General features: G+C 43.0%; 1 protein-coding gene across 9 annotated transcripts in view; it reads right to left on the bottom strand.

Annotated features, from left to right (window-relative positions):
* The window catches only part of Bbs9 (Bardet-Biedl syndrome 9 (human)), a 412,725-nt gene that overhangs the window by 64,612 nt on the left and 330,053 nt on the right, over positions 1–18,060 (bottom strand). For all 9 annotated transcript variants that reach the window (XM_006510416.4, XM_006510417.4, XM_006510418.4 and 6 more), the window contains one exon: positions 11,129–11,351. In XM_006510416.4, the coding sequence (XP_006510479.1) occupies positions 11,129–11,351 (223 nt within the window). The remainder of the gene's footprint in view (positions 1–11,128; positions 11,352–18,060) is intronic.

The following is an 18,060-nucleotide window of genomic DNA, read 5'->3' as shown; positions in this document are numbered from 1 at the left end:
TTGATCAGGAAAAAAAACCTATAAAGACCCAATAATATTATGATTAATAAACTAACCTAAACATAAATGAGCAAACACATAATTACTTTCACTAGTCATATAAGGAGTCTGTTTCAAATAATTAACTCTCTGGAGCTGCTCCTACCTGAATGAAGCGCAGCGAGGGAAAGGGAAGCCTCAGCTCACGAGTGACCCCACCCCTCCCCTTTACCCTTTTCTCATTGCACTTTCTACAGTACAGAGTGTTTGGAGTCTGCTGCCCTGTGTATTCACACACACACACACACACACACACACACCAAGGCAAGCTCTTTGGAAGCAGGGACTGTGCTGGGCTGGCTGAACATCATACTCCAATATGCAGAGTGATGCCTGTGACACCTGGGACACAGTCCGCACTAAACAAATTTCATCCTGTTGTCTCAGTCTTGGCTTAGACTATGATGTCATTTTCAGTGGAAGTAAAATATAAAGGATAGAAGAATGTGGTTTTTTCTACAAGATGATACATTCAGTTTTTAAAATATTGTAAGTATGGATTTTCCTGAATCTTTAACAAGAAGAGAACAACTGCACTCCTTTTGTACACGTATGCAGCCATGACCACTAAGTACATGCTCTGTTTACAGACGGTGATGCATCCAGCTTTGCTTTTTCACGTCTGAGCCCTCAGCACCTGCTGCGGTCTCTGCCTACAGCCAAGGTGGCCAGGACCTGGCACTTTGCCAAGGTCCAGCAGCCCTGCTCATTTACTTATCTGCAGCTGTAATTATTTCCAAGATTATTTTTAACAAATGTCAAAAATAGCTTAGTAGAGCCAACATGCAAACACCTGTGCTAAATAAAACTATCCTGCCAGGGTCAGCGTAAACCATGGCTTCTAAAAGCACCAACAGACCTTTTTGGTAACATTTTCCCCATGACCCTGAAGTACAGCTCAAAAAGTGTACTTACAGGGCACAATGGCCCAAGCCAAACGAGATGCATTAAGTAAGAGCAAATTACTTAACAAAATTAAAAGAAAGTTAAAAATATATAATTGGTGAAACAATATAACAGAGGAAAAGGGACTAAAATTTATTACACTTATGTATGAAACTTTCAAAGACTAAAAATAAATTTAAAAGACACAGTTGAGAGAGATCACACAACTAAAGAGGCTTTCTTTTCAGCGGAATATTTATGTATGCTGAGACCTATTAGAAGCTGAGGACTTGGCTTAGGTTTTAAGTTTTAACTGCTAGCTATACAACATGTAAATCAGAGGGGTTTGACCATTCAGTGATCTGTTGGAATGAAAACTTCAAAGTTCATTATGAAAAGATGTTTTCAAAGGTTGGCAACACAGACTGCTTACCTCCAGCAAGACAATTCTGGAAGAACATCACCCTTGCTTGTCGTGTCAAAAGTAACATGTTTCTGGTCAGGCCAACATTAAAAATAAGAAAGCAACGGGTGTGAGCCACACCGCTGGATCTGCCCTCACGGATATAAACGCTTCCCATATTCAAGCAACTGAAAATGATGTGATCTAAATTAATGACTATCTTACTTAAGCACCTGGTTCCAGAACAGCTTTAAAGTAATTAAAATCACTTCTATAGCTATCCTACAGATCTGAAAGAAAATGAAAAAATAATTAGTACACTGTCAATACTGTTCATGAGTTTCCATTGATGAGAGAGACAGATTTATCTTATTGTTAAAATTTTGATTACTCAGAAAGAAAGTAGGAATGAGGAGCCAAAGGCAAGCAGAGACAACAAGATACATAGTCACTACAAATCTGAGGAGAGCCAGCACAGTGTGACTGCTGAGGACAGGCTCGTTGATGTGACAGCAGGTATGAGTGATAGCTCAGAGGATAAAAATTGGGTTGGGCACAGAGCATACATGGACAATACCTAGTCTTCCCCGCACATACACAGCAGATGTGTAGCTTGGAGCGAGGCTGTTCCAAAAGCTGTTTCATGTCTGTGGGATGTGTTCTAGCTGGGCTGCCTCGTCTGGCCTCATTGGAAGAGGAAGCACCCAGCCTTGCAGAGTTGAAGTGCCAGGGTGGGAGATACCCAGGTGGCACCCACCCACCCAGGAGAAGGGGAGCAGGGATGGGAGAAGGGTTGTGAGAGGGGGGTGACCAGGAAGGGGGATGGAAAGTGAATAGGTATAAATAAATAAATAAGTAGATTTTTAAAAATTTGGGCTGTGGGAGGGGCTAGAGGTCTGTGGTTATTCAGTGGCAATTCTTCATAATTTTATTTTTATTGCCAGAAACTGTTGAAATAAACATCAAATTTCACCCTCATATTAGAAATCCCAGAAATATCAGTAGAATATGTGACCTTTTTTTTCACAGGATACAAAGCCTCAGAAAACATCTTCCATGAGAGTGACTAAGGGGCCCTTCCTTTTGGCTCAGCTGTGCAATTTTTAATGATACTGAAAATTTCACACAGTTGGGCTCCCACTGTAATACTTCCAATAAGAATAGTCCAAAGAAAAGACAGCTCCCACTTACAGCCAGGTGAGGGTAAACATGGGTATTCTACATGCTTCCATCTGTACATGTGGGCTCACAGGGTCACGTGACAGGAGTAAGAAATAAGAGCAGCAATGTCCTGTCCAAGGAATTCAGTTCATCTCCCAACACTCAGGCAGGGTTCTTCCCAATTATCTTTAGAATGCTGAGTGTCATATTAGTCTAAACATCTGGAGGGAAAGACATTCCCCAACCCCCCGTCCCCAGGGATTCTATCCCTGTATTAACGGCTCCTCTTCCAAGAACCTGGTCTTCGGTCATCACAGTGTAATTAGTTACTGGCCAGCATGTCTGTCACCGAGTGTTTGCTAAGCACACACTGGGATAATGTTGTTTTCTCAGGTCTTTGATGGTAGGCCTTCCTCTGCAGTGCCTCCCAATTGTTTCTCTTGTCAAATCCAGCTCTAATCCTAGACTCAAATATTCTTTCCCTAATCCTCCATTCCTCTCCTCACAGACTCCATTATGACGAGAGGAGTGTGCACCCTATTTATAACTGAATGTTTCCTTTACTTATTCAACTTAACTTCATTTTCAGAACAACTTTGTATCAATGCACTGTTTAAGAACAAGGGGCTACCTCATATTTTTCAGATTAAAAAAAACCATGGTTTGAAAGAAACAAAGAAACAAAGGAGAAAAAGCGAGCTACTACACAATTGCTTCCTTGCTTCCTGACTGAATTCGTCATTTCCCTGGTTATTAAAAATCACCTTTACTTTCTTCTTTTTTAATTATTTTTATTTAATTATTTTTATTTATTTACATTCCAAATGCTTTTCCCCTTCCTAGTCCAACACTGAGTTCTTGACTCCAAGTCCCCTCCCCTTTGCTTCTGAAATAGTGCTCCCCACCCACCCTGCCATCCCCACCTCGCCCCCACCAGCATCCCCTTCCCTAAGACATCAACTTTCTACAGTATTAAGGACATTTTTCTCCCACTGAGACCAGACAAGTCAGTCCTCTGCTATATATGTGCTGGGGGCCATGGACAAGCTCATGTATACTGTTTGGTTGTTGGTTTAGTCCCTGGGAACTCTGAGTAAGTTGTTCTCCCTATAGGGTTGCAATCCTCTTTAGCTCCATCAGTCCTTCCCCTAACTCTTACTTATTTATTGTATATTTCATGTATTTACATTTCAAATGTTATCCCCTTTCCTGGTTTCTCCTCCACAAACCTCCTATCCTATCCTCCCTCACCCTGCTTCTATGAGGGTGTTCCCCTACCTACCCACCCACTCCCGCCTCCCTGACCTGGCATTCGTCTACACTGGAGCATCAAGCTTTCACAGGACCAATGGCCTCTCCTCCCATTGATGCATGACAAGAGTGCACACGGAGGTAGACAGTCAGAACTAGACAAGAGGAAAGGGAAGAGGAAGAACGCAGAAGGTGTTGCAGGCAATGAGCAGTTAACTACGGAGAGGTGAGAGCTTCCAGTCTGACTCACTAGTGAGGTCATTTGGATGTAGGAAGGATCCTCTGTGTACACACATCTCACTACGACTGTAAGAATGGATACACTGTGCTACAGCAGCCAGAAAGACATACTCTTATCTAAATAAATGCCAGAATTTTTCTGTGTCAACCTCACACAAGCAAGAATCACTTGAGAGAAGAAAACCTCAATTGAGAAAAGGCCCCCACCAGGTTGGCCTGTGGGCAAGCCTACTGGACATTTTCTTAATTAGTGATTTATTTGGGAGGGCCCAGCCCATTGTGGGAGATGCCACCCCACTCCTCCACGACTTCTATATCAGCTCCTGCTTTTAGGTTCCTGCCATGCTTGAGTTTCTGCCCTGACTTCCCTCAGTGATGGACTATTGCCTGGAAGTGTAAACCAAACAAACTCACTCACTTCTCCCAAGCGCTTCTGGTCATGGTGCTTTATCAATATAAGCCCTAACTGAGACACTACTTAACTTTATAGTTGTCGTTGGTAAAAGTAGCTTTGGGACTATGTATTTTATTATTAATTAATTAATATCCCATATTTAGTGAGATTTTGTGCTGTGTCAGGTTTTTGCTAAGCATTTTCCATGTACTGCTACTTTTAATTTTGTAAACTGTAGAATAAAACACCATTATACTTCTATTTAGAAGGTAAGAAAACAAAAAAAATGCACAGGTAATTTTCCTACTTTGAAAGTCATTTTTTAAAAACAGTATGGAGAAAGTATAATAATCTATGTAGAACAAAAAGGCCCCGAAGTCAGTCAGTGCTTTCCCTGAAGCCCTTTCCATATGGACTTCATTTATAGCCCCTCAACAAAAGGCTTCAACCTTATGAAAGTTCAAAGACCAACAGTTAGAAGTTAGAGAGATGCTCAGTGGCCAGGACCACTGGCTGCTCTTCTTGAGGATCCAGGTTTGATTCTCAGCACCCACAGGGCAGCTCAAGTACCTGTAACTCCATTTCTTAGGGATATGACACCTTCTTCTGGCTCAGGGACACCAGTCACATGCATGGTGCACAGACAAACATGCAGGCAAAACACTTGTACACATGAACTAAAATGTTTTTAAAAGACCAATAAGTCAAACCCGGCTAATCATATGAAAGTAAACAACAAATGTCTCAACAGGGTTCTTGTGAAAGTTCAGGGAATTAAAAGTTCATTGGAAGAACTCTCAAATACAACAATAAACTCTTACAGCAATGGGGTCACTAACTCCAGTTTAGAACTCCAGTGTAGGCTGGCTCTCTCTGCAAGGACACACCAGTCACTCACGCAGACTGCACTCTGAGGTTCCTCCCATCCATTTAATGAAACAAAGGTGCGGAAAACGCCGAAGCCCTGTGGCCCACATCACGTCTCCAACTAATATATCCCCGATCCACATCCTTGCTAACTTTGCTGCTTCCTCATTTATCATCTTCCTTTTGGACCCCAAATTTAACAAAGCCAACGCAAACGCAGTTGATGCTTTGGACCATAGCGTCCCCTGTAAGCGCCTGAAGCACGTTTTCCCTTATGGCACCTGCCTGATACCGGACCGTCTTCAAGCTCTTTCTCTGTGTCAAGTTTTTCTGACATCCTTGTTTCAGGACCCATGACATGCTTCTATACTAAGACTATATGCTAAGACTTCTATACTCCATGCTTCTATACTAAGACTATCACTTAACACACCATTTACCATTGTGCAATAAAATGAAGTTTAAAGAAATGAAAAAAGAAGGCAGTAAAAACTTTGGTGTATATGAGGCTCCAGATATGAGTTATTTTCATTTTTATATGGACTCTATATCTATACCTATACACATATTCAAATATTTGATTTAATTTGGGTTCCTGAAATGTTCTAGATACCAAACTATAAAAAGCAGCTTCTGGCAGCTGAAGCTAAATCTCACAGCCTCACACACTGCAACAGACAAAGCAAATGATAGCCATGTGTGACAAGACCAGCTAGGTCATTAAATCATGCACATTTGAAAAATAAAAAATAAAGCCGGGCGGTGATGGCACACGCCTTTAATCCCAGCACTTGGGAGGCAGAGGCAGGCGGATTTCTGAGTTCGAGGCCAGCCTGGTCTACAGAGTGAGTTCCAGGACAGCCAGGGCTATACAGAGAAACCCTGTCTCACAAAAAAACAAAACCAAAACCAAAAACAAAAAACAAACAAACAAAAAATAAAATTAAAAAATTTTAAAAAGAAAAAGAAAAAATAAAACAAAACACCATCCACTGGTCTTTCTGTTGCAGGAGCAGAACGTATACAACTGAGTTTAGAAAAATATATTAATGAAAGTTAATTCCCTGTAAGATACAATTTCAAACAGTAAGATAAAGGTATCAGAGATAAAGTTAAGGATAAAGTAAGATTGATGGTGTGGCAGAATTTGCTCAGAAAATGACGTGAAAGTCCGGTCATGAGTTGATAAAGGCAAGCAGAAGAGGCCCGAGGCAAAGGAGGCCAGCAGGACACGCACAGGCTTCCGAAGATCTAGATTTAAGAGTCCCAAATGAAAGAGATTAAGTGATAATTCTTTTTGGGGGGGAGGTATCTGGGTTACCTCACTCAATATGATGGTTTCCAGTTCCATGTATTTACCTGAAATTTTTAGGTTTTCCATTTTCTTTCCAGCTAAATAGAGTTGTGGAGCCCAGACCCAAATGATTGAGCACTCACTACTCTTGCATCCATGGCCCAGGTATCATTGAGGAAGTGGGGCAGAAAGATGGTAAGAGCCAGGATCAACTGCGTCTCCTCATAATGTTAGAAACTGCATCTATAAAGTCTCAGCAACATGACTGCCTAAGCACCATTGAGGCAAGGAGACAGCAGTGGACAGTCACAGTGGATGGAGGAAATACCACAAGGAGACAGCAGTGGACAAGCCACAGTGGAGGGAGGAAATACCGCAAGGAGACAGCAGTGGACAAGCCACAGTGGAGGGAGGAAATACCGCAAGGAGACAGCAGTGGACAAGCCACAGTGGAGGGAGGAAATACCGCAAGGCCTCAACCCTACACCAAGAACTACAGGCAACTAAGGCTGCCGAGAGCAGGAGAAAGTGCATAACCACAATTCATGAAAAAAGAGAACAAGGAAGAGTATATAGAAGGGCTTGGAGGGAGGAAATGGAAGGGGAAATAATGTAATTATATTGTAATTTAAAAATAAAAGAAATTGTAATAATAATAATAATAATAATAATAATAATAGGACTACAGGCAACTAAAGGAAAGCTCGGGTAGGAGAAATAGTCTTCCCCAGGGAAAAGCACACTATTTCATTATCTGACACCAAATATCCTGCTATGAAAACATATAGAGTAATATCATACTGACTAAGAAGGTTGTATTTATGTATTTATGAATACACATACACACGTGCACACACGCGTGCGCACACACACACACACACACTGTACTACCACTCATTAGTGAAAAAAGTCATGAATTTGTAAGAGAGCAAGGAAAGGTAAATAGGAGGGTTTGGAGGGAGGAAAAGAAAAGAGGTCAAAATATAATTATATTATACTCTCAACAATAAAAGAAAGGTTTCTAAAAGGTCATGATGTTATTGCTAGTGGCAGAAGAGTATCTACCTCTGGCCTCCTGGGAGGGTGCTCTCATTGTGGGCATCACTGCAGGACCTGAGAGGGCATATCCAGAGTGCCCAACCCGTGAAGTCCCACGGCTACAGGAGACCATGGGGGTTTTATTCAGAGATGTTTATCCATCTGCACTTTAATAGGGGGCATGGTACAATTACACACACTCCTGACTTTAATACAACCACTTAGCAACCTCTCGGGCCCTGGTTCCCTCAGCTGTTAGTGAGGGAGGCGAACCAGGTGATTCCTAAGTTCTTATCTGAACCTTAAAATAAGCTTGTGTCTGCCTGTGTGTTCATTAATCCACTCCGTTCTAACACCCTACCCCACAGCCTCATCCAACCTGACAGCACTCCACTGTATGCTTGGTACTCTAACACTCCCCTGCGACCCTGGAGATTCTAACATTCCACCATAGCCTTGTTTCTTCTACCACACCAGTGCGCCCTTGTATACTGAGTCAGCTGTTACAGCCATCCTGCCATTGTGAGCTGTACAACTGGAGATTGGCAGCAGAAATAACTCATGGTACTTCTTACTTTCCCCATTACATTAGTATCATGCCATTTATAGAGAAAAGAAAAGTTAAGGACAAACAAATACACGATGAGCACGTGATGCATCTCTCCTGGGAGCCTGTGTCCTCACAGAAAAGGAAGAACTGGGAAGCGCCCTGTGGCCTTTCCCCCACACTGCCCCAGGAGCTGAAGAGGTGGGGGCTGCATGGAGAACAGCTCATCCCAGAGGGGGCTCTGCTGAGAAGTACCTTTGTAATGCTGTGGTCTGTGTGGCCTAGAGCTCAGCACAGCGGGCCAGGATGTCTGTGTTCCATACCTAACACTTCCAGAGACGGTGTGAGCTCTGGGCTAGACTGCTTCTCCTGCTTCTGCTTTCTGTGGTGACAGAGCAGCCACGTTCCATGTCTCGTCTCCCCCAAGAATGAGCTAAGTATGGGAGTGAGACGTGTGACAAGTGTGAGTTATGAGAGGAAAGTATTTCAGGTGACAGTGAGCACCGTGATGAGAAAGGACGGGGTGCACAGCTGCTCACAATTACTGGAGGTACAATTAGAGCTACAGAGAAGGGAAGGTCACCAGCAGGGAAGAGGGGTGGGTGACTGACATCACACTCCAGCACAGTCAGCTTCAGTGTAGCTGGTGAAAAGTGCTCAGCCAGACGGGCAGGAAGGGCTCGGCCCGTCTAGCACTCCTAGGCTGGGAACAAATGTTTCCTGTCTTCCTCTTTCTTTATTTCTTCCTCCTCCATGTTCCCCTTCCTCTATCTTTGCCAGTCACATACCCAGAGTTTTTACATTGACAGGTTAAATATTCCAAACCCTGGACATGTGCACAACTCTCCAGTTGCTTGGCTACTTGCAGAAGAATGGCCTAAGTTGCACACGCAGTAAGTGTGGCTAGAGGAGTCTCTGGGTTTCTGCTCCCAACCAGGCGCAGACTGGGCTCCACAGGAAGGCCTGGGCAACCACAACCTCAGCTGACAGGAGTTTCTTTCTGTTCCTGTTGCTGCGATAAGAATGTCCTGCTGAAAGGAACATTAGGAAGGAAGGGGGTTATTCTGGCCCAGGGTTCAAGGATAAAGTCACTAACTGGGGACATGTAAAGGAGGCAGACCATACAGCGGACCATACAGCATCCACGGCCAGGAACAGAGGCGTGAGGACTAACACTACACTTGGCCTGCTTTCCCATTTGGCACAGTTCAGGCAGAGAGAAGGGTCCAGCCCAGCCTTAAGATGAGTCTTCCTATATCAAGGTAACTGGCACAGACACGCCCAGAAGCCCATCTCCCAGGTGACTGCAGACCCTGCCAGATCAGGTGTGCTGAGTCCCCCCTCCTGGACTCCTTCCAGAAATCCCACTCCCTTTCCTGTGTAATGTGGAGGGAAGGGTGCATACTCTGTGCCAATCAGAATGAAGAGTTTTCAGGTCATACATCATTGAGCTGTAATGCTCATTTCTTAGGAGGATACTCCTCTGAAGGACTGGAGATCAAAAGGAAGAGCAGGAGGATGTGACAAGGACAAGACACCAAACTCCACCCTCCACACCCTGGTAAAGAACCGCCAACAGACCAGCTAACAAATACTCTTCATAGTAAAGGTTGGGTTTTATATATAGTTATAGTGCAAAAAATTTTTTTTCAAATAATCAAATGCAGCATCCTGGGATTACAAGCTGGCTTTGAAGGATGAACCACATGTACCTGCAGCAGCAGTCGTAACTGGGGATTCTGTCCCAAGCATGGTGCCGAGTGCTTTTCACACACAGAAAGCCATGGCAATCAAGCAAGTATCATTATTCTTACCATCTAGAGCAGTGGTCTCAACCTTCCTCATGCTGCAACCTGTTCATGTCACGGTGTGGTGACCCACAACCATAAAATTACTTCATTGCTACTTTATAATTATAATTCTGCTACTGTTATGAATCACAATGTAAATATCTGATATGCAGGATATCTGATATGCAACTCCCAAAAGGGTCATGACCTACAGGTTGAGAACTGCTGTTCTAGAGGAAGACAGCAGGGTTGGAAACCAATGCCCAAGGAGGGCTAAATCAAAAGGAATAGAAGCAAGATCCAAACACTGGTTTGTCTGCCCCTGAGGCCTGGGCTTATCAGCTTGTTATACAGGCTCCATGTTTATCTTCTGAAGATTCCACCCAAATTCCCTCTTCTGGGCATTCTGACTAAAGAGGGAAAGAAGGCAATAGCAAGAAGATCAGCACCGGGGACAGAAGTCATACATGAAAGAAGAAGAGAATCATGTCACCTCTCAAACTGGGCGCTTGAGTAAAACCACAGCTGCAGTGTGTAATAGCGTCTCTGGCATCGTGGTCCACGAGCTGCTATCGAAAGGTCAGGATGGAGAAGCAGGCCTAGGAGCTTCCAAGGGCCTGAGTGCAGTGTGACTGACCACTCAGACCCACACTGTGGGAAGGCAAGCTTAGCTGTCTGGACCTCAGTGAAGGAGCTCATGGGCCAACTGGGGCTCTCCCCTCCTTGACCCACAGGCGCCTTGGTCCTCTCTGCTCGCCTCTGTGATCCTGGGTCTTTCCCTCAGACTCTTGCCCCTCGTTCCAATGATCACAGTGCAGGCAAACAGCAGACGAGATCTAACTCATCTGGATCACATTAATTCCTTGTATCATGTTATTTACATTCATGAAATTCAGCATCTTAAGATCACATTTGGTAAAACTTTTCCTTAAAAACACTTTTATTCTCTAATCCTCTTTTTATTGGTTAGAAGCAAAACAAAATGGATCATATATTTAAGGACAGAGTCAAGAAAAAAAAAAGACATACCATTCTACAAATGTTTAGCAAGCAAATACCCAGAGAATATTTATCCACGTGGTTACCACAGGATATGCGAGGGGAAACGTGAAAGCAATTTTCTTGGCTATCATCATTTTAATATGAAATTTAAACCCAAATACAGCTGTAGGCACATTTCTCTCCTGGGAAGAGCGCTGTCCTTAGGCAGGAATCTTACCTGGCACAACCATGGCCTGCGGGGCCGCTGCATCTGTGCTCACGCAGAGACGCCCACCTTTGGCTAACCTATCACACAGCAGGGTGATGTGCTTCTTCAGCCGGCTGGTATCTTTGGGTATGTTCAGTTGGCTGCTGAGGTTCAAAGCCTGCTCCTTGGAACTCTTCGACAGGCAGGTTTTCAAAAGGTAGGCAATGGCAGCATCCACGGTTTCTTCCCAGCCCTGTGTGCAAAAGCCAATTTGGAATTTGTATACAAATGACAGCAAGCCAAAGGGACTTGTTACTGTTAACGAGGAGGCGTTAGCAAGGTTTTCAGGTAGTGAGCTACTAGTTCTTTTTGACTGCCTCCCCCAAGGACTGAGGCAATTGGATGAGTCCACATGTGGGAAGTGCTTTGTCCTGTGCCAGGAATAGGAAACACAGTGATAAGATCAATCCCCAGTGCAGGCCTGTTTGATGATCTGGTGGCTTAACTACCAGGAGTGTCCCTTCTTCTGCCTTACAGTCTGCAGAAAAGGATCTGGCCCTTACAGAAGCCCTAGATACAGCAGGGGCACCTGGGATGGAGAGAAGATACTGACATTTCAGCTCCTTGAGCCATAGTCTTGACAAAATCTGATAGTGCTGGTCTCCAGAGGGATTTTGGGAGCTCTAAGGATCTATCTAGTTCCACTTCAGTATCATGTGGCAAAAATAATGGTACAAAATTTGTCCCATTTTTCTTCGGAGCAATTGTATGAGCTACAGTAAAGACCCCAGGAAATGTGGTGTCACCTTAAAATGTGGAGGCTGCAATCCTAGGAACATCACTGCTGCACTGGGACCTCAGCGCCAGCAAAGACAGCAGCAGCACACTGTACTAGTGCCAAAGGGACCAAACTGGCAGGCTCAAGAAGTAAAGGCTGTATGGCAGGAAGAGCCCATAAAAGCAACTTAAGGATAACTGAGTAAGGTCTTCCTGACAGAGGGTGTAAGGCGTTAAAGTTAGGAGGGCACTTGCCTCCTGCTTCCTAGGAGTCCTACCTACAAGCCTCTGGTTATCTCTGCTCTATTGGTAGCTGAACTGAGCTCTGGATGCGCAATGACTACACAGCTCAGGGTCCTTCCTCATTCCTTCCAGGCACATAGAGTTGGTTCTTAAACCAAAGTCCAGAGTCTCTCTATACCCACCAGGGAGCTTCCCTCTGACTGCCATAAACAGTAAACCAAGACTTTTGATTCCATTGACCCATTTCTATCTCCCTGTAATAGATGCCACCAGCAAATTAGGAAAAAGAAAACTGAACCTGAGAATCCTTTCAAGAGGAATTCAAGATCTTTAGAGCAGTGTCCTACTCCAAATCACTAGGACACAATCAACCACTAGTTGCTACAAAGACATCTTTCTACGACTAGCAAAATCTACATTCCACTAATATCTAAAATTGCCTTTAGTAACCTTCTCAGAGAGGACATTTTTCTAAGTTGCTTTTGGAGCTTTTGACAAAGTCCTCTGGAGTGTAAGAGTGAGTCCTGCAAGACCCTTTAGCAACTATATGCTCTGTGGCCATTGCAGCATGAAAACAGTTCTTCTGTCATTTAGACTGATCATTTAAGCAACCTGCTGTATTTATAAACAGACTGCATTAGCTTACTAGAAAACAAAAATAGACCATAATTACTCACACAGAAGACTCCTACAGAATGACTTTTCCTGCTGCCAAGGTGCAGAACAAGTAAAAAACCGTGTTATGTGTTGTCAGAACATGGTCCAAGAATGGAGTCTTATGAGGGGAACTCTGGGCGTCTATGAGAAAACTCCAAGAAAACAAGATAAGAGTTGTGTGGCCTCAGTTTCTTCAAAACCACAGAATTGTTCTAGGAATGTGCTCTGGTGGCCCTCCCAGGTGCAGCGTGAGTTTACTTCAGATTGGTCATTACAACTGCCGATTGCGATTCCATAGCCGTGGGCAGCAATGTGGAGCTTGGTTTGTGACTATACACGTTACTCATGTGCCTGTTTTTAACCCTCAGAGCAGTGCTTCTCAGCCTGCGGCTCATGACCCCTTTGGGGCTTGCATATCAGATATCCTGCATATCAGATATTTGCACTACAATTCATAACAGTAGCAAAATTACAATTATAATGCAGCAAAAAAAAAGTTATGGCTGGGGTCACCACAACATAAGGAAGTGTAGTAAAGGGTCCAGGTGTTAGGAAGGGTCTTAACCAATGCCTCTGAGTATAAATTGTCTAGTGCTCTGAATAAAGTTGGCTATTGCACGAATTTAGTCTGCTTCAATTTTACGTTCCATTCTTACAGGTTCTTCTGACAACTAGAGCAGTAAACAATATATTTATTATAGATAGTTCATATAATGAGACATAGTAACAATACTTAGATTGCTAGTAAAATATTTAGAGGGCCTAAACTACTGCATAAATTCAAATACAATCATAAGAGTGTGCTTGTGAGATAAGAGATAGTGAAGAGTTTCTTAGGAGAAACTCAATGTGATAATACATGAGTAAGCAGATAGCATAACTAGCTAATAAAATATAAAGCAAAACATTGTTCAGGAAGTAGACACTCAAGCATGAGGAGCTGGGGGCTGAGCTGTTCTCATACCTCCTTGGTGCCCAGTCCCTTGCCTCCGTTACCAGCACTGAAAGCACACTTGTGCCCACCTGCAGATGCCAGGTTCCCATCCTTTATGCAGACTAATAATCTGCCGTGTATTTCAAGAGTGAAATGCAATATTGATATGAGAAATTACTGCTTAAACTTCTAGAAGAGAAGTAAGCACGTGCCCTTTTGTGAAACCACCTTTGGCTTTAGTTCTCAAGTCTATAGCTTTAACATCACGGCTGGCCCATGTGTTGCCTAAGGGAGCAAAAGCCTGGGTGAGACAGGAAGGGAGGAAGGGATGGGCTTGAGTGTGCATCTTATTTTGCTTTGCCTTCGTTGTAGCCCTTTTCAGTGGTGGAAATCGGCTTGTTCAGATCAGGGTTGAAGGGGCTCATCTCCTCAAGTCTGGATAACTGCACCTTTCCCTTTGGTTTCCTCAAGACCTTGGCTCTTCCCCACAGGGTGAACTTTGTGCCCTAGTTCTCTACCTGAACTGCACTTTGTGACCCTCTTGGGATGTTACCCTGACAAGATGGAACTCTTCTTCTCCCCGGCACCCTGTGAGGAACTGGACCCCAGCCTTGCTGCATGATGAAACGCAAGAGAAAAGAATGTCTCCAAATACCACTGCTTTACGGGATCTTCCCCCGTTTTCCTCTCTCCCCTCTAGTGTGGCGTTCTGAGACCACACAGAAACATCGATGTTTTAGGCTATGGCTTTGTGCTGCCTTCTCTGTCAAGGTTGCCAGTGGCTGCAGGAAGGGCTTCTATTTTGATCATCCTCAACTAGAATTAAAATCCAGAGAAGTATCTAGAACAGCACACCAAGTGACCCTTCTATAGTATAATTTAACTTGCCATTTTTCTCCATAGGAATCAAATGAAAATAAGGCTAGTTACCACAATTCAAATTTCAAAACTGTAATGAATATGAAGTGGTAGAACTTTAAATGGTTTTGTACACTTCAGGGGAAGTCCATATATTAATTTCTATCTGTTTCTCTATGTATGGCACGCATGCATGTTTGTGCATATGTGTTCAGGCGTGAGAGTGTGGGTACACAACTGCAAAGCATGTGCATCAGAGCCAGCGAGTAACTTTGGGCACCAGTCTTCACTTCCTGCTTATGTAAGGCAGGGTCTCCTGTGGTTGGTCACTGGGTACACTGGAGACTCAGAGACTTTCCCAGAATTCTCTGGTCACTATCTGCCACCTTACCATCGCACTGCTTGCATTGCAGAGGCATGCTACCAGGTTGGTCATGTTTATGAGTCCTGAGATTCATTTGTATTTATTCTTAAAAATATGTATGATTAAATGGTACATGATATTAAGTACTGTGAAATTAAAAAAATGAAAGAGACTCAGATATAGCTCCTACCTGTAAGTACCTTGCATTATCAATAACAGAAAAATATGAAACTATAATGATGTAGAAAAAAACATATATTTAGAGAGTGGTAGATTTAAAGATTTCAGCAGGATTTATTTTATCCTCTAGTCCTTGTCCTAGAACCAAAATCCTCAAGTAAGTTATTCAAGATAGGAAGGGCTTTCTTCTGACCACCACATTTGCAACATTGTATATGCGCATGTGTGTAAACACACACATACACACACACACACACACATCACAAATATTATTTATAAAAATTTTTAAGACTCATATGGTGTCTTGTTAGTTACCAAAACTTTTCCTGTATGTACAGAAAAGCAAGGGAAGATTATGAACCTAAAGTTAGTGAAGCAAGCATGAGTCACTCAAAAAGCAATGTTCCTATTTTTGCAAAGCAATGTTTCCTAGAGCATAAGGCTAACCGACCCCCACAGAGAAAGAAAGCCTGTCACTGCCACCCAGGTACATGCATTCCCACTGTATGCGAGCAACACTGAAGTCAGCAAGGCCACCCATGTCTAGAACCAATGAGATCTGCCTCATTCCAGTTCTGCAAAGGAAACACCAGTTTGCCTAAGAGGAACTGCTGGCTTTGGGCAGAGCCTTCTTCACCTTCAGAAACATGTGATCCAACTGAGGGAGGAGCCAAAGCAACACTGTAAAGGAATTTCTGAGGCGTAGAAATTGAGACAGTGGTGCAGCAGTGTTAAGCATGCCCGACCCCCTCCATGACACCTTCCTGCTGCCATAGGAGGAAGTGCCGTGCAGTGGCCTATGGTACTGACTTAAGAGAAACACCTGAGCCAATGCAGGTTGCTTACATATTTCTTCTTACTCGGGAACGCAATATGTTATTTTTAAAAATTATGTCTAAATGAGACTCACAGCACTCTTTGAATGATTACTTAACATTTGAAGTGTTAAAAAGCATGCCATCAGAGCTTAACTGCAAGTCCTCTTGCTTTTGTTTCTCCTAACAATACATGGAGGAATGGGAGGGCCCCAGCACCGGCATCTTACTGCTGAACTACAGTAGTGATGACCCCATTTGGATGCTTGCCACACACCTGGTCCCACATCAGGCATTCAATTCGTCCTCACACATTTTCAGGGGTATTAAGACTATCCTCATGAAAACCACACACCCTAGTAAATAAAGTTTCCAAATGCACCACAAATGTCTTTGGATTTCGTTCTGTGACGGTTTCCCGGCAATGCTGAGGACTGAACCAGGGTGTTGGATGTGCTAAGCATGTGACCTACCGTTCAGCTACATACACACCGCCTGGATCATAGTTTTAGAAAATATGGTTTAACATATTTGGTTTCCTAAGGGTGTGTCAGTCTGCTTTTATTTTTTTAAGAACTTTTTTTATTACTGATTTATTACTGTTGTCACCTCCAAATGACATAATAAAACATAAAGGGGGCTTATGCAGTTTAGTTGATAGAAACTAAGCAAACAAGGTAATTTTTGGTTCCTTTCTGCTAAAAAATATAACTTGGATACATGTATAGATAACTTGTACATGTATTGCTTTATTCATTTATTGTGCTTAAGTGGATCACTTATAGTAAGGTCACAGCCAAACAAAACAAAGTCCAGAGTATGTAGTTAAAAAAATTCCTAAGAAAGGATACACCTGAAACAGAAGCCGATTCCTTTCTCAAGTCACAGCATCCAATGTAACCTGTGAGCCATGAGCCTGATGCTGCTGACCTGCCAGAGCCTCAGTCTGCAGACTGTAAGTTCATCCCCTCCCAGCGCCTGTAGACAAGTTTACTCATACTCTGAGTATCCTGCTCCTCCTCTGTGCTGTCCGTTTACGAGGTCAGACATTATCTGAATGGTCACAGTCCCTCCCCCCACTCTCCCCCCACCCCTGCTTCAAAACCAAATTGTTTAAAGTACAAGCTCCTTTATCAGTGTACAGATGAAGAGGCCTGTGTCTGAAGTCTGATAACATACATAAGGACTCAGAATCAATTCAGCATTTTGCTCTAGAAGACACTTTAATCCGGGTATGGCATCATATTCTACTCAATACATTTATGTTTCTCAAAATTTGTATTTAGTTTGCTTCAGTATTTCATAATTATAAACATTATGATACCAAATGGACTCTACCATTCTCTTAGTTCATTAACTTAGATTTCTGATATAGTGTTAGCTTTATGATATATGTTTTCCTAGAGAGATCTCTGGAAAGACAGTATCAGAAATAAGCAGCTATGCACATTTTAGTAAATGTCTGTTTTACCATTTATTGCCAAATATGGCTAAGGCATAGGAAGCGAAGTGTGCTTATCAATGGCTGTCACATGTGCACATTTATCACTGGTAAGATAAAAATTCTTGAATTTATCTCTGTTGTTAGGTTATGTGGGTGGGTGGATGCTCCAGTATACAGTCAAGCACAGTTTTACAACTGGGATACACTCTGAGAAATGTGAAATATGTCACATGTCACTGTATGAGGATCCCAGACTGTACTTGCATACAGATAGCTATCATGTGAGTAACCTCAACTTTTAAATATTGAATATTTATTTTTTAAGTGTGTTATTTGAATTAATTTAATTAAAAATTAATTTAATTGAAATTAAACAAAACTATCACACAGCCCACAGTTACCCAGACCCAAGGTCTATACAACTCACTGAACTTGAGTCTATAACTTTAGGGAGCCGTTATCATATATGCTGTCCCTTTACCTTTTGTGGTGGTTTGCATATGCTTGACTCAGGGAGTGGCACTATTAGGATGTGTGACCTTGTTGGAGGAAGTATGTCACTATAGGAATGGGCTTTGAGACCGTACTCCTAGCTGCCTGGAAGTTAGTCTTCTCCTGTTTGCCTTCAGAACAAGAGGTAGAACTCTGAGCTCTGTCTGCACCATGCCTGCCTGGATGCTGCTATGCTTC

The sequence above is a fragment of the Mus musculus genome, chromosome 9, assembly GCF_000001635.26.
Source record: "Mus musculus strain C57BL/6J chromosome 9, GRCm38.p6 C57BL/6J".
Classification (NCBI taxonomy): domain Eukaryota; kingdom Metazoa; phylum Chordata; class Mammalia; order Rodentia; family Muridae; genus Mus; species Mus musculus.
Note: the sequence above shows the minus strand (reverse complement) of the source record. Positions and strands in the feature narration are given on the sequence as shown.